The 25,987-nt window shown below is 37.8% G+C and overlaps 2 protein-coding genes across 4 annotated transcripts in view; one reads left to right on the top strand and one right to left on the bottom strand.

Moving 5' to 3' along the window:
• The window catches only part of pde9aa (phosphodiesterase 9aa), a 140,331-nt gene extending 116,041 nt beyond the window's left edge, over positions 1-24,290 (top strand). For all 3 annotated transcript variants that reach the window (XM_062067735.1, XM_062067736.1, XM_062067737.1), the window contains 7 exons: positions 10,611-10,767; positions 14,983-15,096; positions 15,225-15,329; positions 18,658-18,786; positions 22,074-22,169; positions 22,246-22,316; positions 23,971-24,290. In XM_062067735.1, the coding sequence (XP_061923719.1) occupies positions 10,611-10,767; positions 14,983-15,096; positions 15,225-15,329; positions 18,658-18,786; positions 22,074-22,169; positions 22,246-22,296 (652 nt within the window). In that variant the 3' untranslated portion in view covers positions 22,297-22,316; positions 23,971-24,290. The remainder of the gene's footprint in view (positions 1-10,610; positions 10,768-14,982; positions 15,097-15,224; positions 15,330-18,657; positions 18,787-22,073; positions 22,170-22,245; positions 22,317-23,970) is intronic.
• A 1,167-nt stretch (positions 24,291-25,457) lies between these two features.
• Positions 25,458-25,987, bottom strand: part of wdr4 (WD repeat domain 4) — a 36,867-nt gene continuing 36,337 nt past the window's right edge. The window contains exon 11 of the mRNA XM_062067738.1: positions 25,458-25,987. This exon is cut by the window's right edge and continues 701 nt beyond it. The gene's annotated coding sequence lies outside the window, so the exon portion shown is untranslated.

Here is a 25,987-nt window from a genome sequence, read left to right as displayed (position 1 = left end):
CTGCTCTCTGTGATGCCCTTTCCAAGATCGGATGCCCGAACAAGTTTCTGAAGATCTTGCGTTGAACAATGACATGACCGCAACTGTAGTGGGCAATGCCAGCTCTGAGGCCATGTCCACATGAACACGAATACTTAATAAACTTAGACTTAGACTTAGACTTCCTTTTAATTGTCATTCAAATTTGAACTTTACAGTACAGATAAGAACGAAATTTCGTTACATAAGCTCATGGTAGTGCAGGATAAAAAAGCAATAAGGTGCATATATAAATAAATAAATAAATAGGTTACTGTACAGATAAATATATGGCACTTTTTCACATGCGTCCACGTTTATGGATGTATGTTATATTGTCTTTTTTATTCCAGCGAGTTAATCCATTTTGGGGAGAGTTGAGGGGACAATTTAATTATGATGTGTTCAAGAGTCTTACGGCCTGAGGGAAGAAGCTGATACTTAATAAACGCATACTTATTTCTGCGTAGTGTTGTCCCGATACCAATATTTTGGTACCGGTACCAAAATTATTTCGATACTTTTTGTTACTTTTTGGTACTTTTTTAAATAAAGGGGACCACAAAAAATTGCATTATTGGCTTTATTTGAACAAAAAAATCTTACATTAAACATATGTTTATTATTGCAATTTAGTACTTAAATAAAATAGTGAACATACAAGACAACTACTCTTTTAGTAGTAAGTAAACAAACAAAGGCTCCTAATTAGTTTGCTGACATATGCAGTAACATATTGTGTCATTTATCATTCTATTATTTTGTCTACATTATTAAGTACAAGTGGTAGGAAATGTATTATTAATCGACTTGTTCATTTACTATCTGCTTACTTTCTCTTTTAACATGTTCTGTCTACACTTTTGTTAAAATGTAATAATCACTTATTCTTCTGTTGTTTGATACTTTACATTAGTTTTGGATGATACCACAAATTTGGGTATCAACCCGATACTAAGTCGTTACAGGATCATACATTGGTCATATTCAAAGTCCTCATGTGTCCAGGGAAATATTTCCTGAGTTTATAAACATAATATGATTTTTTTTTTAAACGAAAGAAGATGTTGTACTGCCAAAAAATATCGATGTAATCATAGTAGTATCGACTAGATACGTGGCTGTACTTGATATCATAACAGTGGATGTCAGGTGTAGATCCACCCATGGCGTTTGTTTTCATTTGCCGGTGAGCTACGGTGTGTAGTGAAGCATGTTTAGCTATTCCTCGTCCTGCAGGGATGATACTTGTACGAAACTCACTTTATTTGTCGCCATGGAGATAAGGATTAGTGATTTAGAAGTAGCTAAAACACTGCTGACTGCGGATGGATGTTAGCCGCTAGCTAGCTAGCCATGTCTTAAAGCATCTTTTCTTGAGGGCGTTTCAGTGTTATAACTTCAGCTTTATCGTTAGTTTTTAAGCCAAAATGCGTCCGTTCTCCCTTTTGTGTCTATACACTGTCTGCTTGTAAGTACTACGTGATTGTGTGCCGCCGAACATGCTCATCTGCTCGTAAACCAGCAATGACACGACGTGACGACGACGCGGGCGCGGGTGTGTCCGGGACCGGTACGTTTCAGAGGCGGTATAGTACCGAAAATGATTCATTAGTTTGGCGGTACTATACTAATACCAGTATACCGTACAACCCTATTTCTGCGTTAAGCCCTCTTGTCCATACGGTAACGCATACTTTTGTCTTTAAAGGCCTACTGCTGGTTAGCGCCTTGCATGGCAGCTCCCGCCATCAGTGTGTGAATGTGTGTGTGAATGGGTAAATGTGGAAATACTGTCAAAGCGCTTTGAGTACCTTGAAGGTAGAAAAGCGCTATACAAGTACAACCCATTATTTAAACGGGGATAGCAGATCCATTCTATGTGTCATACTTGATCATTACGCGATATTGCCATATTTTTGCTGAAAGGATTTAGTAGAGAACATCGACGATAAAGTTCGCAACTTTTGGTCGCTGATAAAAAAAGCCTTGCCTGTACCGGAAGTAGCGTGACGTCGCAGGTTGAAGGGCTCCTCACATTTCCCCATTGCAGCGAGAGCGATTCGGACCGAGAATGCGACGATTACCCCATTAATTTGAGCGAGGATGAAAGATTCGTGGATGAGGAACGTGAGAGTGAAGGACTAGAGTGCAGTGCAGGACGTATCTTTTTTCGCTCTGACCGTAACTTAGGTAAAAGGGCTCATTGGATTCCACACTTTCTCCTTTTTCTATTGTGGATCACGGATTTGTATTTTAAACCACCTCGGATTCTATATCCTCTTGAAAATGAGAGTCGAGAACGCGAAATGGACATTCACAGTGACTTTTATCTCCACGACAATACATCAGTGAAGCACTTTAGCTACGGAGCTAACGCTATAGCATTGTGCTTAAATGCAGATAGAAACAAAAGAAATAAGCCCCTGACTGGAAGGATAGACAGCAGATCAACAATACTACCATCAGGAGACACCGAACCAAACACTGGACCTGTAACTACACGGTTAATGCCGTGCCGCCTGTCGAAGCCTAGCAATGCTGTTGCTAACGACGCCATTGAAGCTAACTTAGCTACGGGACCTCGTCAGAGCTATGATAAAAACATTAGCGCTCCACTTACGCCAGCCCTCATCTGCTCATCAACGCCCGTGCTCACCTGCGTTCCAACAATCGACGGCGCGACGAAGGACTTCACCCGATCATCGATGTGGTCGGCGGCTAGCGTCGGATAGCACGTCTGCTATCCAACTCAAAGTCCTCCTGGTTGTGTTGCTGCAGCCAGCCGCTAATACACCGATCCCACCTACAGCTTTCTTCTTTGCAGTCTCTATTGTTCATTAAACAAATTGCAAAAGATTCACCAACACAGATGTCCAGAATACTGTGAAATTTTGCGATGAAAACAGAGCTGTTTGTATTGGGATACAATGTGTCCGAATACTTCCGTTTCAACCATTGACGTCACGCGCAAACGTCATCATATCTAGACGTTTTCAACCGGAAGTTCCCCGGGAAATTTAAAATTGCACTTTATAAGTTAACCCGGAGACTTGTGATGACATCACTGTTGTGCGCTGTCATTTTCAAATCTCAACATCACTGCCTCACTGGCTTTAAACACACTATAAAAAAGGACTTACTGTATGTTTGAACGTAAAAATGCTGCTATTTTCACTTTGTGTTCGTGTGGACATGGCCTCAACAGCGCCTCTCAACTTTGTAACTGGTGTAAAGCAAGGCTGCATCAAAACCTACATGAGGGAGTCGAGTTTGTGTACAAGACATATTGCGGACAAAAGAGCAAAAAGCAAGGTGCTCACATCGTCCATTGCAGAGTTCCAGTATGCAGATGGCAATGCTCTAGTTGCTCATTCTAAAGTGGACTTCCAGAACATTTTGGATGCATTTGACAGAGCTCACCAACTCCTGGAAATTGACATTAACATGAAGAAAACTTAGATATACCAACCAGCTGCTGATACACCCTACCAACACCCCACAATTTATGTGGGAGACAACATCCTGGAAAAGCTTGATCAATTCGCCTACCTTGGCAGCCTTCTTTTCACGAGAACTGCCATTGATATCGCGATTCACCACCGCATACAGGCAAGCTGTTGCCAGGCTGAGGAAGAGAGTTTTTGAGAATCGGGACATCCAGGTCATGACTAATCTTCTTTTATGCCAAGCTGTAGTTCTGCCCACTATGCTCTACGGGTCTGATAGCTGAACCATCTACAACAGACATCCGAAGGCCCTGGAGCAGTACCACCAGTGCTGTCTCTGCAAGATCCTCGGGTTCAGTTGGGAAGATAGGCAAACCTACGTCAGCAGTCCGAAGGAAGCCAGCATCCCAAGCATCTCCACAACCATCAATGGCACCAGCTGCGATGGACAGGTCATGTCATACGCATGCCTGACAACTGCCTACCAAAACAAATGCTGTATGGACAACTGACAGAGGTACAACATACCCAACGGCGGCAGAAGAAGTGTTAAAAAGACAACATCCAAACCCACCCGAGGAAATGCCGCTTTAACTTCAACAACTGGGAGGAAGTTGCCCTACAAAGAGATATGTAGTGCGGGATGGTCCAGGACGGCACAGCACATCTGAAAAAAAGGAAATCCATCGTTCCGTGGAAACCAAGAGGTAATAAAGGAAGGAGAGATCTGCCACTAAAACAGCTCCTCATACCACTACCACCTCTCCCCATTCAATTATTCACATATACCCCCACTGCAGTAAGGACTGTGGATCAAGGATTGGCCCTTTACAGCCACCTGAGGACCCACAGATGACCAGGCCCACCGACAGGAGGACAATCATACTCGCTCCGAGTGATCGCAGAGGATGATGATCCTGGTGAAAAACGTAAATAACGGTTATATAAAGTGTAGCCAGATGGACATTTGCGGACAGTGGCTTGTTTTTTATGGGTCTGTGGTACATTGTAGAAATTAAAAATAAACACATTTTAAAAAAAGATAAATATAGCAAAAAGACATATTGTAACCAGAAAAATCTAAAATGTTGATACTAGTTACTAGTGATGGGTAAATCAATCAGTCAATCAATCAAAGTTTACTTATATAGTCCTTAATCACAAATGTCTCAAAGGGCCACACACTCACTGGCTGTATTGACACTCCACTGATACTGTGTTGGTGTTTAATAATAGCCCCGTCTGCTGGGTTAAAACAGTTACTACATTTCACCTACAAACATGCAACTCTGGTCAATGAGCCAAATAGTAAACAGGAAAATAAGAACATTTACCTTATTTGGCGCTATAAGATCAAAATGATTTCACACTTTGAAACTTTTTTCTTTTTCTTAATTCCATTTAGATTGATAGTGCCAATGAAAAAAACGATTGTCAAACACGGCGCGCTACTCTTCTGACCTTTTAAGTATGATCTTTTACTCCTGAACTGCAAGAAGTGCTTCCTGATAAACAGTTTGGCGCTTCACAGTGCACAGTGAAATGACACAAGTACCACCCCCCCCCCCCCCCCCCACCACCACCACCACCCCCACCCACACACACACACACACACACACACACGCACACATTCAGTCTGCGACCCTCTGTGTAGAGCAGGGGTCCCCAACCTTTTTTGCACCAGGGACCGGTTTAATGTTGGCATTATTTTCCTGGACCAGCCTTCCACGTGTGGCAGATAAAGTACATGAAAAAACTCACCATGACGTTGAATTAGTGGGAGCCCCTGGCCTTTTCCCTTTGCAAAAAAGCTCTCCATAGACTTTTGTTTTTTACTCATTTTTGCTATTAGTAAGCTTTTATGGCTTTAGTATCTTATGGGTTATAGGTGATACATCACATTCAAGGACAAGAGCATGGATATATAATAAAGCTAGAAATACTTCACATTAGTTCCAATAGATTTCTGTGGATTTCTATTTGCATTCTAAAAGTTATGTATTCATATTTTCTGCAAAATTTCAAACATACATACACTAATGTTAGGTTCTTTGGTCCAATTTTCCATGCGTAAATACATCTGTTGTTGCTAACTACTTGTGTAATAGGAATATGTGCAATAATACCAGCGCTTTAACTTACTAGGCAAAAGGAGATGTGTATTTTCTTCCTTCAGCACAATTATTATATGCAATTATTATGTATATCCCACTTCTTCATCTGCTTTATGCACTTTAACTGCTATGGTCACTTTGTTCCTGATCTGCCCTGATCTTGCCCTGCTGCGGACTGCAGATGGAACCTAGCTTTTGGCTACGATTTGGCACCTTTACATTTTATATGTTTATTAATGTGCATTGTCCCATGTAACAAATATGTAACAAATATAGCAAATGGCGACTTCCTATCAGGAGTTTTATAATATATCTATGAACAAGCTTATTGGTGTGTCTGGTGGGACTGGTGAAAGTTAAGTAGGAGAAAATGTGGTCGGTTATAAATTATTTATTGTCTCTGTGCGGCCCGGGAGCAAATGCGTCACGGACCCGTGGTTGGGGACCACTGGTGTAGAGTATACAGACCTGATGTAAAATGATGTATTTTGGAAAGCTAAGTTTTTGGCGATCCCTAATAAAATAATGGGACACATTATCATGGTCTGGGCTTTTGTAAAGCTCATAACACCCATTACCATATATTTGAAGCCTTATTTTGATAAAATGTTAATGCGTGGCCTAGAGTGGGCGCGACTTAGACTTAAAGAGTGGATGCGACTTAGTGTCTGCAACCACAAGTAGTTGTACTTGGCTTCTTCCGCCCGGGCATTGCCATGTTGCTGTCTGACATCACTACGCACGTTGCCTAATGACATCATTCCCCCCCGCAAGAATTGTTAGAAAAAATGGCTAGGGATTCCAAGGAATTGATACACTGGGAACCAGTTCTAAAAAAGAGCCGGTTCTTGAATCACATTCCTATTTGCATCTCATAGCACATAACTGTGATGTGTCAAGAAACCTTGATTATAGATCGAAGCAAAAACATCACTAGTTTTTAAAGACATGGGAGGCTTAAGGGAAACGTTTTTATATTTCAAAGACCTATGGAGGTTAATTTGTGTCTTTATTACCAAAGCTTAGTAGTAGTATAAAATAATTCAGTGTATAAAAATTAAATGTATAAAAATGTAGTATAAAATAATTCAGTGTATAAAAATTCTGGGTAAAAATTAAATACAAAAAATGCAAACATACTAAATAGAATAGAATAGAATGGACTTTATTGTCATTATATTTGCATATAACGAGATTAAGGACTCCAACTTAATGTGCGGTAGCGGGAACAAATATGGGATAAAATTAAATTACACAAGAAGTAATAAAGATAAAACTAAGAATTGAAATAAATAGACGACTATCCAATAAAAAATAATAAGCAATCCTGTACATTATACAAAACAATATACAAAATACTGTACATTATACAGAACAAGACAAGAGTACCGGAGTAATAAATAACAATCAGTGTCGGATGTATTGCACTCGAAGGGTAATACTGCACAGTAGGGTATTAGGGTAGGATATTGTATAGGGGTGAATTATTTATTATAAGTAAGAGTTCAAGATGGTGACAGCTCTGGGAAAGAAGCTCTAGGGTAGGATATTGTATAGGGGTGAATTATTTATTATAAGTAAGAGTTCAAGATGGTGACAGCTCTGGGAAAGAAGCTGTCTCTGAGCCTGTTTGTTCTGGCTTTGATGCACCTGTAGCGCCTGCCCGATGGTAGCAGGTCGAACAGGTGGAAGCCAGGGTGTGTACTGTCCTTGGTGATGTTTTTTGCTCTGTAAACATTTCAATGCGGCCCGCTGGATATTTTCAAACTTTAGAAATGATTCCAATGTTTAAAATCTGCACTTTTGACTGAGATATGGGTTACTACGGTAACCATAGGAAGCTAAGATCCATGCAGACAAGGCACGGGCAGAGGCGCAGGGCTTGTTTACACAGCAACAGGCCTGAGACGTTAGTATCAAACAGAGGCAGATTTCTACAACAAAGTTCTGCAGAACAGTGATATTATATCAAACATGTGGTTGTTTTTTACCTTTAGCCTCTATATTTTGCCATGTTTGTTGCATCTTTGTTGTTCTTGCTTGATTATAAAAGATGTCAATCGAGGAGGAAGTTGAGGAGTAATTTTCATATATTGTCAAAATTCAGTGTTTTATTGTTCATAGTAATATTGTAAATCCCACACTCTGTATTTTTATGTACTTTCTGAGTGTCTTATTCAGTAAAAAACAAAAATTTTATTCAGATTTTGAGATGGTCTGTTATAACCCCCTTATTATTATTGTGCGAGTGTTTGTACCATGGTGTGATCAGCTTTTTTTGCGGAATCTTGAGATTGTTTTCACTAATGTACAGCAACATCCACTGTTTAAAGTGTTCATAAAATGGATCCAAGCACATACAGTAAATTACATGGCATGTGGCATGTAGTGCTGCAAAACCTGCCTCATTGTAAGACCTGTGTCACGTGACCTCAAACTTCATTGGCTGGTTCTGAGACAGGATTGCTTGCATTAGTCTCACTTTAGTGGAAGTGGGTCTTGCGTTTTGAAGCAGCAATTTTTTTCGGCACTGAATTTTTCAGCACTGGATTTTTTTTTACACTGGATTTTTAAACACCGATTTTTTTATACAGTGAATTTCTATGCACTGAATTTTTAAACACTGAATTTTCATACACTGATTTTTAAAACACTGAATTTTAAGACACTGAATTTTTAAACATACGCATTTTGTTAACAATTTTTTTTCCAATTAAATTGTTTGCATAATTTGATGTAAAAAATATTCAGTTCACAAAATTTAAAGGCAAAAAAATTCAGTGACATAAATTCAGTGTCAAAAAAAAGCTTTTGTAATAAAGACACAAATTAAAGGCCTACTGAAATGAGATTTTCTTATTTAAACGGGGATAGCAGGTCCATTCTATGTGTCATAATTGATCATTTCGCGATATTGCCATATTTTTGCTGAAAGGATTTAGTAGAGAACATCGACGATTAAGTTCGCAACTTTTGGTCGCTGATAAAAAAGCCTTGCCTGTACCGGAAGTAGCGTGACGTCGCAGGTTTTGGAGCTCCTCACATCTGCACATTGTTTACAATCATGGCCACCAGCAGCGAAAGCGATTCGGACCGAGAAAGCGACGATTTCCCCATTAATTTGAGTGAGGATGAAAGATTTGTGGATGAGGAAAGTGAGAGTGAAGGATTAGAGGGCGGTGGAAGCGATTCAGATAGGGAAGATGCTGTGAGAGGCGGGTGGGACCTGATATTCAGCTGGGAATGACTAAAACAGTAAATAAACACAAGACATATATATACTCTATTAGCCACAACACAACCAGGCTTATATTTAATATGCCACAAATTAATCCCGTAAAACAAATACCTCCCCCCTCCCGCCCATATAACCCGCCAATACAAATCAAACACCCGCACAACACACTCAATCCCACAGCCCAAAGTACCGTTCACCTCCGCAAAGTTCATACAGCACATATATTTCCCCAAAGTTACGTACGTGACATGCACACAGCGGCACGCACGTACGGGCAAGCGATCAAATGTTTGGAAGCCGCAGCTGCGTACTCACGGTACCGCGTATCCAACTCAAAGTCCTCCTGGTAAGAGTCTCTGTTGTTCTCCACAGGCCAATGGTAAAGCTTGACTGTCATCTTTTTAGGAATGTAAACAATGAAACACCGGCTACTAATACACCGCTTCCCACCTACAGCTTTCTTCTTTGCTGTCTCCATGGTTCATTAAACAAATTGCAAAAGATTCACCAACACAGATGTCCAGAATACTGTGGAATTTTGCGATGAAACAGACGACTTAATAGCTGGCCACAATGGTGTCCCAAAATGTCCGCTACAATCCGTGACGTCAAGCGCAAACGTCATCATACCGAGACGTTTTCAGCAAGATTTTTTCCGGTAAATTTAAAATTGCACTTTACTAATCTAACCCGGCCGTATTGGCATAATGGGACCCATAACCTCCCTGCTTGGCACTCAGCAACAAAGGGTTGGAGTTGGGGGTTAAATCACCAAAAATGATTCCCGGGCGCGACGCCGCTGCTGCCCACTGCTCCCCAAGGGGATGGGACAAATGCAGAGGACAAATTTCACCACATCTAGTGTGTGTGTGACAATCATTGGTACTTTAATTAATTTAATTAATGTGTTGCAATGTTAAGATTTCATCATTGTTATATAAACTATCAGACTGCATGGTCGGTAGTAGTGGGTTTCAGTAGGCCTTTAACCTCTATAAAGACTTCAACATTTGTTTCCATAAATCCAAGACATCAGTGCAAATTGACAGGTTGCATGGTTATTAAAAAAAATTAAAAACAGAAATTTTTTACAAAATAATACCTCACCAAATATTTGAATGACGCCACTGGTTGTAACGCGTAATGAAAAACATTCCTAACTAAACAAAGACACAAACATGTAAATATTGTGTTTTGTGATCACGTTATGCATCATCTACTTTGCGTCCGGGCCATCTTGCTAAGAAGACTGGCACGTCTGTAGAAAGCCTGATACAGTGATGAATGATGGGAGTGCTTACGTGTAAGTAAGTATAAGCACATCATAGAGATATGTTATTTATTTAATTTTTTTTAAAGTCAAAAACCTTATTAAGCTTTTTCCAATTCAATTCAATTGAAACAACTTTATTAATTCCTCAAGGGGCAATTAATTTTTAGCAGCAAGTTGTCATGGCCCACAATAAATAAATAGTCAATAAATACATAAACAGTACAACACTGGCCTGACAGAGGAATAATTTAGTTTCCTGAGAAGATGAATTCTGTGTTGTGCGCGCTTCACTATAAAATCTGTGTTCACATTAAACTTGAGCTAGTCATTAAAAACATACAAAATCTTGGAGACATTCCAAGCTGCACACTAATTTTTTAGTTCATGTAAACCTACTGAGGATAGTAGACAAGCCCTGTAGAGTCAAGTGTGCTTAAACTCCGTAAGTCCCTTCCTTCACATGATCCAACCTTCTTGATTACTCTGTTTGTTGATTTTATGAAATGTTTTTGTTCCAGGTACCAAATCAATGCCAGAACAGAGTTAGCAGTTCGCTACAACGACATCTCCCCTCTGGAGAATCACCACTGTGCTGTGGCTTTCCAGATCTTCTCTCAACCTGACAGCAACATTTTCTCCAACTTTGACCCGGAAGCCTTCAAGCAGATTCGACAGGTTAGCCATACAGTTTATACCAGGGGTGTCCAAACCTTTTCCACTGCGGGCCGCACACTGAAAGATCAAAGAATGCTGGGCCACTCTCATTTTTTTTCATTTTCAAACCCAGTACAATATAAAGATTGTTTTTTTAACGTTTAGGGCTCCCCTCAAATTTGGTCCCAGGGAAGAGGCTCATTCTTAAACATTTTAAAATATAACATATATACGATAAAACACATTTTTTCAAAGCTCAAATCTCTAGATCAACTTGAGATCAGTCAGTCAATATAGAGGTTTATCTTTTTAAATGATGTATGCCTATTGTCAATGGGGAACTGCACTTTTTTTTAATTTTTGCCTATCGTTCACAATCACTATGAGAGACAAGACAAAAGTACCGTATTTTTCGGAGTATAAGTCGCACCGGCCGAAAATGCATAATAAAAAAGGAAAAAAACATATAAGTCGCACTGGAGTATAAGTCGCATTTTTTGGGGAAATGTATTTTATAAAACCCAACACCAAGAATAGACATTTGAAAGGCAATTTGAAATAAATGAAGAATAGTGAACAACAGGCTGAATAAGTGTACGTTATATGACGCATAAATAACCAACTGAGAATGTGCCTGGTATGTTAACGTAACATATTATGGTAAGAGTCATTCAAATAACTATAACATATAGAACATGCTATACGTTTACCAAACAATCTGTCACTCCTAATCGCTAAATCCCATGAAATCTTATACGTCTAGTCTCTTACGTGAATGAGCTAAATAATATTATTTGATATTTTACGCTAATGTGTTAATAATTTCACACATAAGTCGCTCCTGAGTATAAGTCGCACCCCCGGCCGAACTATGAAAAAAACTACGCCTTATAGTCCGAAAAATACGGTATAATAACACGCATGACGTGCTGTGTTTATCATGATCAATATAAAGTGTGACTCACTCGATGGTCCAGCTGGCCGTGGACTTTTTTTTCCCCGACGTTTTTGGGTAAGCACTTAATTTATGTCGTAATAGCATGGCCTTGAATTCTACATTTTGCAGCTTCGAGTCACTTACACCTCACTTTCTGGGCATCCATCTGCTCCAACTTCTCACTCTTCCTTTGTGCTGGCTTCTATAAGCTCTAGTTCATCGTTTGTATATTTAGATTAAAAAAAGATAAGGTTGTGAATCTTAATTTGTCCAAAAATAGTCGTCTTCGTTGTTTGTTACCAAGTCTGCCATGATTAGAAGACACAGAATTTGGAAGTGTGTTGCTATGGAAACGGAAATAAATGGGCTGTAGAGTTAGTCCTGTCAACGATTAAAATGACTAAAATACGGTAAATATTGTACATATTACATATTGTTATTAACATGTCTGTTACTATATTATATATATATACTTTCAGTGTGTCTACAAAATGTTTAATGGGGGGTTTTGAAGTTGTTTAGAGGGCTTTGAAGACTACAATGGTGACTCCCATTAGCCGCATCTTGCAAGCGTTTTTTTTTTATCATCTTTAAAATCCCCCAAAAAAGGATATGTGTTTTTGTCTCTCATAATGATTGTGAAAGATAGGCAAAATTAAAAAAAAGTGCAGTTCCCTTTTAAAGCAAACCCTTTTTTGATGGCAAAACACAAAATATGCAATATTTCCCCCAAAAAAATATTTCAAAGTGGAATATTTGATGTGAAGGAATTAGAGCCTTTAATAAGTCAATAATTCATAACAACATTAATTTTGATTCATTATTATTTTTGAGCAATTTTTGCAATTATTGAGCAACACTTAAAAAAATCCAACTAAAAATCTAGTGTTAAAAATAAGTCATACATTGTTGTTGTTTTCTTTTACTTTGAACTCTTGAATCTCTAGATCAGTGTTTTTCAACCACTGTGCCGCGGCACACTAGTGTGCCGTGAGATACAGTCTGGTGTGCCGTGGGAGATTATGTAGTTTCGCCTATTTGGGTTAAAAATATTTTTTGCAAACCAATAATTATAATCCGCAAATAATGTGCCGTTGTTGAGTGTCGGTGCTGTCTAGAGCTCGGCAGAGTAACCATGTTATTCTCTTCTATATCAGTAGGTGGCAGAAGGTAGCTAGATGCTTTGTAGATGTCGGGAACAGGTCGTGTGAGACGACGATGGTTTGTCGTGATATGCAGGCGACAGCGGGAGGCAACGTGCAGGTAAAAAGGTATCTAATGCTTAAACCAAAAATAAACAAAAAGGTGAGTGCCCCTAAGAAAAGACATTGAAGCTTAGGGAATGCTATGCAAAACCAAACTAAAACTGAACTGGCTACAAAGTAAACAAAAACAGAATGCTGGACGACAGCAAAGACTTACAGCGTGTGGAGCAGAGACGGCGTCTACAAAGTACATCCGTACATGACATGACAATCAACAATGTCCACACAAAAAAAGATAGCAACAACTAAAACGTTCTTTATTGCTAAAACAAAGCAGGTGCGGGGAATAGCGCTCAAAGGAAGACATGAAACTGCAACAGGAAAATACCAACAAAACAGGAAAAACCACCAAAATAGGAGTGCAAGACAAGAACTAAAACACTACGCACGGGAAAACACCAAAAAACTCAAAATAAGTCACGGCGTGATGTGTCAGGTCGTGACAGTAGACCTACTTTGAGACAATAGCTATAGTGATGCATGGTTGGTTATGGTTAAAATTCATATCCAACAATTGCGAAAACAACTTTTTATTGTCTACTGAGTTTCTTTTTTTAATGATTTCTGCTGGTGGTGTGCCTACGGATTTTTTCAAAGAAAAAAACGCTCCTTGGCTCAAAAAAGGTTGAAAAACACTGATCTAGATCAACTTCAGATCCATCCATCAATTTTAAGTTATTATTGTTTTAAGGTTTTTTTGTTTTTGTTTGTTGTATGCCCTTTTTTTAATCAAAAACTTAGTTATTTATGGCAAACACACAAAAAAGGCATTTTTATCCCCCCCAAAATATTTCAAAGTGGAATATTTGATGTGAAGTAACTGGAGCCTTCAATAGGTCAATAATTTAGACAACATTGATTTTGATTCATTATTATTTTTTGAGCAAATATTATGCAACATTTATTATGCAAGTGTTAAAAATAAGTTATACATTATTTTTATATTTTTAACTTTGAACACTTAAATCCCCAAATCAGCTTGGGATAAATTAATGTATCAGCACTTGGAGAACTAGGACAGCACGGTGGCACAGGGGTTAGTGCATGTGCCTAATACGAAAGTCCTGAGTAGTACTGAGTTCAATCCCGGGCTCGGGATCTTTCTGTGTGGAGTTTGCATGTTCTCCCCGTGACTGCGTGGGTTCCCTCCGGGTACTCCGAATTCCTCCCACCTCCAAAGACATGCACCTGGGGATAGGTTGATTGGCAACACTAAATTGGCTCTAGTGTGTGAATGTGAGTGTGAATGTTGTCTGTCTATCTGTGTTGGCCCTGCGACGAGGTGGCGACTTGTCCAGGGTGAACCCCGCCTTCCGCCCGAATGCAGCTGAGATAGGCTCCAGCACCCCCCGTGACCCAGAAAGGAACAAACGGTAGAAAATGGATGGATGGATGGCACTTGGAGAACCAAGTTTTTTCTGAGGTGGTACTTGGTGAAAAAGGTTTGGGAACCACTGAGTACAACCTCAAAAGACACTTTGCTCTCCAAGTACCACCATAATGACCAGCATTAAAATACAGTAGCGTAGGAGGCCTATGTATTGGCCATTGTAATATTACACACAGTTTGAAAAGTAACACTTTTTAAATATAAACAGAAAATAATGAAACACTGTACTTTAATCAAGTGATTCTCGGGCGTACCACTAGATAGAGCCCAGTTTGAGAATCAATGTCTTAGGGTGAATGAGATGCGTTTTTTAAGCCTATTTTCGAAGGAAAAATATGTAAATTTGAATAATTAGAAAAATATGTGGATATATGGAACAATAAATACTGAATAGCAACTGTGCGGGGATACACTTTATTTTTTTCAAATTGTATAGTATATGCATTTTTGCCTACAGTAGGTGTCCAGAAAGTAGTGCTTTACTTCTGAAGAAACTGTATCATCACTAGGCAACTGAAGGACACTTATCAAGATAAAATAACTTAAATAACGTACGTATACATTTCTGTAGTTTTTTTTAGAATATGCAAAGTGCGATGTGTCCAAAAAATATTTTAACGTGTGTGTTTATGAATGTGTGTCAGGGGACTATTACATTGATCCTGGCCACAGATATGGCACGGCACGGTGAGATTCTGGAGTCTTTCAAGCAAAAAGTGGACAATTTTGACTACGCCGACGAGGAGCATGTCACCTGTGTAAGTGATTTTTTTTTTTAATGAATAGTTAATCGGCGACACAGAATATGTACCTGTCAGTGAAAGGGATGTTTATTGACAAATGGCACAGTCACTCACAAGACAATCTTTAATTTTTGACACTACAGCTGAAGATGGTTCTAATAAAGTGCTGTGACATTTCCAATGAAGTGCGGCCCATGGAGGTGGCTGAGCCCTGGGTTGACTGTTTGCTAGAGGAGTACTTCATGCAGGTATTTCTAAAGTATATTTATGCCAGGCTGAAATGCAGCTGAGATAGGCTCCAGCACCCCCCACGACCCCAAAAGGGAAAAGCGGTAGAAAATGGATGGATGGATGGATGAAATACTTGCATATACAGTAGGGCTGTGAATCTTTGGGTGTCCCACGATTCGATTCAATATCGATTATGGAGTCACGATACGATTCAAAATCAAATTTTTTTTTTTCAATTCAACACGATTCTCGATTCAAAAACTATTTTTTCCCGCTTCAAACTGATTCTCTATTTATTCAATACATAGGATTTCAGCAGGATCTACCCCAGTCTGCTGACATGCAAGCAGAGTAGTAGATTTTTGTAAAAGCTTTTATAATTGTAAAGGACAATGTTTTATCAACTGATTGCAATAATGTAAATTTGTTTTAACTATTAAATGAACCAAAAATATGACTTATTTTATCTTTGTGAAAATATTGGACACAGTGTGTTGTCAAACTTATGAGATGCGATGCAAGTGTAAGCCACTGAGACACTATTGTTCATCTTTTTTTTTTTTTTTTTATAAATGTCTAATGATAATGTCAATGAGGGATTTTTAATCACTGCTTTGTTGAAATTGTAACTAATATTGATACTGTTGTTGATACCGGTAATATTAATTTTTGTTTCACTACTTTTGGTTTGTTCTGTGTCATGTTTGTGTCTCCTCAAGAGTGTTGCTGGGTCGGGTTTGGTTTTGGAATCGGATTGCATTGTTATGGTATTGCTGTGTATTGTTTTGTTGGATTGATTCATTTGAAAAAAAAAAATTTTTTAATTAAAAAACATTTTTTCAATAAATGTTTTTTTTTTTTAATCGATTTTTAAAAAATGAGAATCGATTCTGAATCGCACAACGTGAGAATCGCGATTCAAATTCGAATCGATTTTTTCCCACACCCCTTATATACAGTATATATTACACATACGGATGGGTACCGCCTGAATTTGGTCATTACTCCCGATTCACTTGAAATCAAACAGTACCATATTTTGATACCTTTGTTGCATGTAACGTCAGCGACTCAAGCACTTGGCGGGTAAATCGGTGTATTTGTACGGTACTGCCTCTAGGTCACAGTGCAATTCACCATGTCACCAAAGCAAGCAAGCCTGATAGAAAAAGCTCAAAAGTAAGGCACCACTTTTCAAACTGTGCTGGCTTGATGTCAATTTACATTAAATATGCCGTGTACCGTATTTTCCGAACTATAGAACTCACCGGCATATAAGCCGCACCCACTAAATTTTAGAAGAAAAAAATATTTTCCCAAATATTAGCTGTATCGGACTATAAGCCGCAGATATATACGTTGTGAAATTAGTTATTTACACAGTAAGATTCTGTAAATGTTTATTTACACATCTTAAATGTTTCAAAATAATGTCTGTAACACAGCAGTAAAATGGATGATCAAACAATACAGAAGTCATCGTCATTGACCCACTAGCTGCAGAAGAAACACCTTTTCAGACTCAATAACTCAATGGTGGCGTTTTTGGTGAATTTACTGAGGAATTTGTGATACTAAAACAATACAAAGAGAAAGCCGTTGTAAGTTTGTAAGTTAATAATACTAACACTCGTAAATGTGTTAGCATATTAGCTAATGCTTGATTATATTACGATAACACATACAAATATGCATGAAAACACTCCTACAGACATCACATGTGACGGTTTAGTAAGTATGAATTGTTTTAGTTACTTTGTAAGACTTACAAACATTGTTTGGAGTGGTGAATGAGGAATCTTTTCGAGTAGAAACGCTATGGACGACTTGGAAGACAAAACAGCAAGTGTACACCCGGTTCAAAGCTCTAAACAGAAGAGCACTGCAGCACCTGCAGTGAGCGGACTCGTCTAAAAGATGGCGCCATAGTACAAACAGTAATAAATTATTTCAGTGTATTTGCTTTTAGTTGGGTTTTTTTTCAGCAAAGAAAAATCCATAAATTAGCTGCACCGTTTTATGAGCCGCAAGGTTAAAAAAAAGTAGCGTCTTATAATCCGGAATTTATGGTACACGCTACTGATTAGCAATAGCAATTTTACATGGCGATTTTGCCACCTCCAAATTTGGTTAAAAAAAAATTCAACTCAGATGCACCCTACAATCAAACAGCTGGTGTGTAATAAGTACAATACTTACAGTATAAACACTTTGTGGTCATTTGATAAGTATCTCGCCTGGTGAAAAAGTCTGCGCACTCCTGATATAATGCATGCAAATTACACTCAGAAGTGTAAGAAAACAATATATAATAACTAGATAACACAGTTAGAATTATTAACTCACTGTTAATTGTGAAGAGAAGTGAATTATGATTATATAGCGTTTTTCTCTCCAGATTCAAAGCACTTTACATGGTAAAACCCATTATCCACATCTTTAAGCTACATTTAAACAAGTGTGGGTGGCACTGGGAGCAGGTGGTTAAAGTGTCTTGCCCAAGGACACAACGGAAGTGACTACGTTGCTGACAAGTTGTTGGCACGGCTGCTCTACCAACCGAGCCATTAATTTAATTTAACAGTCAGATTCCCCTGGTCTGCACCTGTTCAAAGTTAGCTGCAAGGCACCATGTTAAACTAATAAAAACAAGATATCTAAATATTAAACAAAACCAAATTTGTTAACACATAATTACACAAAAATGTACCAAAAATTGGTACCTTAGAGTACTGGTATCGATTCCCAGGTTTTGGTACCGTATGCATGGTTCAAATGTGAGAGGTACCTAACCCTAACAACACACACACACACACACACACACACACACACACACACACACACACACACACACACACACACACACACACACACACACACACACACACACACACACACACACACACACACACACACAAATACTGTGTACATATTAATATGTATGTATTATTGATATATAAGGAGATGTACATGTGTTCCAGTGACATGGCATGCAGGAAAGGCAGGCTGGTCACCATGAAAAATAAGAAATGTAAATAATGATGCCATTAATGTTAATACTTGTTTAATATGCAGGTAACGACATGTAAATTGAGTATTGTTGGTGGTTTTTGGATGTTTTTTGGAGGGGGCGAAATAGAGTACTCCCCTTAGCTTCATTGTTAGCCACCGCAGACGTGCTGTATATTACAAGTTACAATGCATAGGAGTTGAGAATGATAGGCAAACATTTTCCAAAATCTTACGTATGGCCGACAACAACTAATTAACACGAAGACGTCCTGTGTGCGTTGCAATTTTTTCCCATTTACGATGACGATGTTCGTCTTCATCTGTGCTGCTTAGAGCGACAGGGAGAAGACGGAAGGACTTCCTGTGGCTCCATTCATGGACAGAGAAAAGGTTACCAAACCCACAGCCCAGATTGGTTTTATCAAGTTTGTCCTCATTCCCATGTTTGAGACCGTGATGAAGGTAATATGTTTCATATTCTCAGCCTACAAATCTCAGCTCTTTTTTTTTCTCTCAGCAAATCTCAGCTCTAAGTGACTTGATGCCTTACTAATACACTAACACACTTCTCTGTGATACACTACTACTGCAATACTACTGCATCATACAATACTACTGAAGTACAACTGTATGATACACTAGTACTTCAGTAGTAGTGTATGATACACTACTACTGAAGTACTACTACATAATACACTACTACTGAAATACTACTGCATCATACAATACTACTGAAGTACAACTGTATGATACACTAGTACTTCAGTAGTAGTGTATGATACACTACTACTGAAGTACTACTACATAATACACTACTACTGAAATACTACTGTATGGTACACTACTATTAAAATACTACTGTATGATACACTACTACTGAAATACAAACCCTGTTTCCATATGAGTTGGGAAATTGTGTTAGAGGTAAATATAAACGGAATACAATGATTTGCAAATCCTTTTCAACCCATATTCAATTGAATGCACTACGAAGACAAGATATTTGATGTTCAAACTCATAAACTTTTTTTTTTTTTTGCAAATAATAATTAACTTAGAATTTCATGGCTGCAACACGTGCCAAAGTAGTTGGGAAAGGGCATGTTCCCCACTGTGTTACATGGCCTTTCCTTTTAACAACACTCAGTAAACGTTTGGGAACTGAGGAGACACATTTTTTAAGCTTCTCAGGTGGAATTCTTTCCCATTCTTGCTTGATGTACAGCTTAAGTTGTTCAACAGTCCGGGGGTCTCCGTTGTGGTATTTTAGGCTTCATAATGCGCCACACATTTTCAATGGGAGACAGGTCTGGACTACAGGCAGGCCAGTCTAGTACCCGCACTCTTTTACTATGAAGCCACGTTGATGTAACACGTGGCTTGGCATTGTCTTGCTGAAATAAGCAGGGGCGTCCATGGTAACGTTGCTTGGATGGCAACATATGTTGCTCCAAAACCTGTATGTACCTTTCAGCATTAATGGCGCCTTCACAGATGTGTAAGTTACCCATGTCTTGAACACTAATACACCCCCATACCATCACAGATGCTGGCTTTTCAACTTTGCGCCTATAACAATCCGGATGGTTCTTTTCCTCTTTGGTCTGGAGGACACGACGTCCACAGTTTCCAAAAACTATTTGAAATGTGGACTCGTTAGACCACAGAACACTTTTCCACTTTGTATCGTATTTGTAGCGTTTCTGGGTGTTGTTGATAAACGGTTTTCGCCTTGCATAGGAGAGTTTTAACTTGCACTTACAGATGTAGCGACCAACTGTAGTTACTGACAGTGGGTTTCTGAAGTGTTCCTGAGCCCAAGTGGTGATATCCTTTACACACTGATGTCGATTGTTGATGCAGTACAGCCTGAGGGATCAAAGGTCACAGGCTTAGCTGCTTACGTGCAGTGATTTCTCCAGATTCTCTGAACCCTTTGATGATGTTACGGACCGTAGATGGTGAAATCCCTAAATTCCTTGCAATAGCTGGTTGAGAAAGGTTTTTCTTAAACTGTTCAACAATTTGCTCGCGCATTTGTTGACAAAGTGGTGACCCTCGCCCCATCTTTGTTTGTGAATGACTGAGCATTTCATGGAATCTACTTTTATACCCAATCATGGCACCCACCTGTTCCCAATTTGCCTGTTCACCTGTGGTATGTTCCAAATAAGTGTTTGATGAGCATTCCTCAACTTTATCAGTATTTATTGCCACCTTTCCCAACTTCTTTGTCACGTGTTGCTGGCATCCAATTCTAAAGTTAATGAGTATTTGCAAAAAAAAAAAAGTTTATCAGTTTGAACATCAAATATGTTGTCTTTGTAGCATATTCAACTGAATATGGGTTGAAAATGATTTGCAAATCATTGTATTCCGTTTATATTTACATCTAACACAATTTCCCAACTCAAATGGAAACGGGGTTTGTACTACTGAATGATACTACTACTGTATATCATATTTCTGAACTTCTGCCGTATGAGTATACTACTGAACTACTACTATATGATACTACTACTGAATTACTAGTGTATGATACTACTGAACTACTACTGTATGACATACTACTACTGAACTATGACTAAATTATACTACTATTGAACTACTACTGTATGATACTACGACTGAGCTACTACTGTATGACACTACTTAACCACTTTTGTATGATATTACTGAACTACTACTGTATAACACACTACTACTTAACTACTATTGTATAATACACTACTACTGAACTACTACTTTATGATACACTACTACTGAACTACTACTTTATTATATACTAGAACTGACCTACTAATGTATGACACACTACTACTGAATTACTACAATATGATACGACTGAATTACTAATGTGAGACACGTTACTACTAAACTACTACTATATGATATACTACTACAAGTGGTACCACTACAAGAAAGTAAAGTACACTGCTACAAGTAGTACAACTACAATTAAGTTAAAGTACACTACTACAAGTAGTACAACTTCAATAAAGTAAAAGTACTCTAATACAAGTAGTAGAACTACAAGAAAGTAAAAGTACACTACTACAAGTAGTACAACTTCAATAAAATAAAAGTACACTACTACAAGTAGTACAACTTCAATAAAGTAAAAGTACACTACTACAAGTAGTACAACTTCAATAAAATAAAAGTACACTACTACAAGTAGTACAACTTCAATAAAATAAAAGTACACTACTACAAGTAGTACAACTTCAATAAAATAAAAGTACACTACTACAAGTAGTACAACTTCAATAAAATAAAAGTACACTACTACAAGTAGTACCACTTCAAGAAAATAAAAAGACATTACTACAAACAGTACAACTTCAATAAAATAAAAGTACACTGCTACAATTAGAACAACATCAAGAAAGTACAGGTGCACTACTACAAGTAGTACCACTTCAAGAAAATAAAATTACATTACTACAAACAGTACAACTTCAATAAAGTAAAAGTACTGTGCTACAAATAGTACAACTACAAGAAAGTATAAGTACTTTACTACAAGTAGTACAACTACAAGAAAGTATAAGTACTTTACTACAAGTAGTACAACTACAAGAAAGTAAAAGTACACCACTACAACTACAAGAAAGTACAAATACACTACTACAAGTAGTACAACTTCAAGAAAGTACAAGTACATGAATGTTCAGAATGTAAATGTAAGTTATGGAAGCGGACCGATACTTGAGGTGGCTGATAGCGATACCTGTGTGTGTTATCAGCTGTTCCCTCAGATCGAAGAGGCGATGGTGCAGCCTCTCAGGGAGTCCAGAGATCGATACGAAGAGCTGAAGCAGATTGACGATGCCATGAATGAGGTTGTAGGAAGTGATGAACATACTGCGCAGTTGTCATCACTCACATCATGTTTGATAACAGCCTTGCTCTTTCCAGGTGCAGAACAAGAAAAATGAAAATCTGACTATCGGAGGAAAGAAGAAATAAAAGTGGTGTTTACGATAGAGGTGGGCGATAATGCAAATGTTGGCATTCATTTGATACCAAGAAAATGCCGGGCCAATTTTGCCAATACCGAAACATTTTGCTGAAAATGTTAAAAACATGAAATCATTTTGTCATAAAAGGGATTGTACATTGCTAGCAGTTCTTTCTCCAATTCAATAGTGTTGCTCACCTTTTTTATCAAAGTGCTGACAATAGCAACTTTTTTGGCTCCATGGATCACTATTTTGCAGTGAGAGTTTGAAAACTTAATTTCACAGAATGAAATGGATTCTTTTTTTACGTTTAGCTGTACAATAACAAGACAATTTATGCAAACTAGGGCAACATTTTGACAACGTTATTTGCCAAACATGGAATCATACGAAATGTGGGGAGCACTAAAACCGAAGTATCCCTGTACTCTATAACAATATCAACATTTGATACGGCTATTACACTTGTTATCTATACTATCGGTATTTGGATCGACCCTCCCCCCATGTTATATAGACTGTGCAAATTAGTGACACTTCCAAAATGTGCATAAAATTACTGAAGGTACAATATTTAAACATTTGGTTTTTTGAGTATAATCATAATAATTTGTACTCAGACCCTAAGTGGTATTCTTTGTCATGTTGTCAAAATCAAATGATTCAACATTAATTATATATATATATATATATATATATATATAAAATAAAATCAGCAATCAATGATTCAACATTAATAAGATATAAATAAATCTCTTATTAATGTTAAATCATTTGATTTTGACAACATGACAAAGAATACCACTTAGGGTCTGAGTACAAATTATTATGATTATACTCAAAAAACCAAATGTTTATATATATATATATATATATATATATATATATATATATATATATATATATAAATATATGTATATATATATATATATATATATATATATATATATATATATATATATATATATATATATATATATATATATATATATATATATATATATATATATATATATATATATACATATATAAATATATGTATGTTTATATTAGGGCTGCAACTAACGATTAATTTGATAATCGATTAATCTGTCGACTATTACTTCGATTAATAATCGGATAAAAGAGACAAAGTACATTTCTATACTTTCCAGTATTTTATTGGAAAAAACAACATACTGGCACCATACTTATTTTGATTATTGTTTCTCAGCTGTTTGTACATGTTGCAGTTTATAAATAAAGGTTTATAAATAAAAAAATACAATTAAAAAAACAACAAAAAAAACATTACTCTGCGGATGCGCATAGCATAGATCCAACGAATCGATGACTAAATTAATCACCAACTATTTTTATAATCTATTTTAATCGATTAGTTGTTGCAGCCCTAGTATATATATATATATATATATATATATATATATATATATATATATATATATATATATTATTACAAGCATATATTGACTTATTTTTCTCATGGCACCTAATTTGTCACATGCTACTACCCTCGCTGGAAAAAGCTCCTGAATTACATGAAATAAAATAAAATGGAATCAAATAACAGATAACTTATACAAAATAAAAAATGACCAAAGTGAGGAAATGTAATTGTGTTTTTAATATTTGCTCCAACTAAGAATGATCATAAAAATAATTCATGGTTTGTTTTTTCCAGGCCTTCCATCTGCTGCTTCTGCCCATGAGAGTGAGAAAGAAGCAGCGATATTCATCTAAGGCTAATATTTACAACTAATATTTAGTCTTGAGTGATGACAAAATGACACGTTACCAATTATTGATTAAGTCAGCTTTCTTTTTCAGGAAAAACATTTTCCACTTGTACAGTTCTTACTTAGTGAGGTGAGCAAGCTTTAGGTACATATCTTGCATAGTTTTGTTTTTTATATCTGAAGTGTTTTTTACAGATTGTACAGAGTTTTAGTGAACTTTGTTCTTTACTACAAAAATGAATAAAATTATTAAATTACAAATACATTTACTTTTGTCCAGAAGGCGTGTGACTTGTCCATATAGTTGACACGCTCACAATTCATGGCCATGATTTCCACTTCAGTTGCCTCCGCACATTTTTACAGGATTTTGCTCCAAAAGCTGCCTTATCTTATTCTACATATTTGATTTAAGCATTCTTTTGTTGCTTTGGAACCATATGATAATCATCGGCAACGCGACCATTTTCCTGCACCGTGTCGCAAATGTTCTTTCCCGGCGCCCTCCCATTTGTAGAGGTTCCTGTCATTTAACTTTAATTTTTTTTAATTGTGAAAATTCTGGTGTAAGAGCAAAATTTAAGCTATATTTTTCTGAAATTTAAAATTTATTGGGTAGAAATTTCCATTAATTTTTCAGAAAATGTCTCTTCATTCTTTCAAGAAACGTTGCTTATTTTTATAAATAGAAAATGTCATATATCGCTTTATATGTATCTAATCCATTATTATTGTATTATTTTTTCCGAATATCCATCCATCCATTTTCTACCGCTTGTCCCTTTCGGGGTCGCGGGGGGTGCTGGAGCTTATCTCAGCTGCATCCGGGCGGAAGGCATTTTACACCCTGGACAAGTCGCCACCTCATTACAGGGCCAACACAGATAGACAGACAACATTCACACTCACATTCACACACTAGGGCCAATTTAGTGTTGCCAATCAACCTATCCCCAGGTGCATGTTTTTGTCGTTGGGAGGAAGCCGGAGTACCCGGAGGGAACCCACGCAGTCACACTCCACACAGAAAGATCCCGAGCCCGGGATTGAACCCAGGACTACTCAGGACCTTTGTATTGTGAGGCACATGCACTAACCCCTGTTTCACCGTGCTACCCTTTTTCTGAATATTTTGCCTTGTTTTCCTGGAAATCTTTTTTATTTTAAAAAAAACATTTTTTTGAAAAATATGCCTTTTTGTTTTTTAAACTAACCCACTTTTTTAATGTCCTTTATTCTTCACAGAAAATGTCCCTTAATTTATTTCCACAATTCTTTTGGAAAAAGTTCCCTTTTTTGGGGGGCCGGGTGTTATGTTTAAACAGAGGGAGATGACGGCCAGACACCAGGGGGCAGTAATGTTCAATAATTTATTATATATATAGTCAATATATATAATAATAATAAACAATACTAACTAATAAACTACACTAAGGAAATGGAGTGTCAAAAACCCAAGAGTGTGTGTGTGTGAGGCTGTGTGTGTAGTTAGCTGAGGTGTGTGTTACCAAGTGTTGTCGAGAGCGAAGGAACACAGAAGTCCGTGGGGCAGGCAGATGATCCAGGGCAGGAGAGAAGAGACATGGTGCGTGTGCAAGCGGGAGGTCAAAAATCCAAAAGGGCAGTCCGGGAAGCAAGGGAACAAAAAGGTGACTAGACGCACAGCTCGCCAACACAGGAACAAAGGCAGACATGTACGCCAACAGAAGGTTATATTCCGGCCCGGGGTGGAAGGTTGTGTCGGCTTATGAAGGCAGCTCGCTCATCACGGGCAGGTGCGCAGATTGCAGATTGTCTGCAGGCGCGAGGCGGCACGCCCACAGCGTAGAGAGGGCGCCTATGGGCGTGGCACGCGGTGTGCTCATCAGAACGCAAAGATGAGGATGCATTGGAATGCGCCCTGGCCGTGACACCGGGGGGGGAATGTTTCTCCTTTTCCCCAAAAAAATGTCCCTCATTTTT

This window comes from Entelurus aequoreus, linkage group LG13 (assembly GCF_033978785.1).
Source record: "Entelurus aequoreus isolate RoL-2023_Sb linkage group LG13, RoL_Eaeq_v1.1, whole genome shotgun sequence".
NCBI classification, from domain to species: domain Eukaryota; kingdom Metazoa; phylum Chordata; class Actinopteri; order Syngnathiformes; family Syngnathidae; genus Entelurus; species Entelurus aequoreus.
This window is presented reverse-complemented; position numbering and strand designations above follow the sequence as displayed.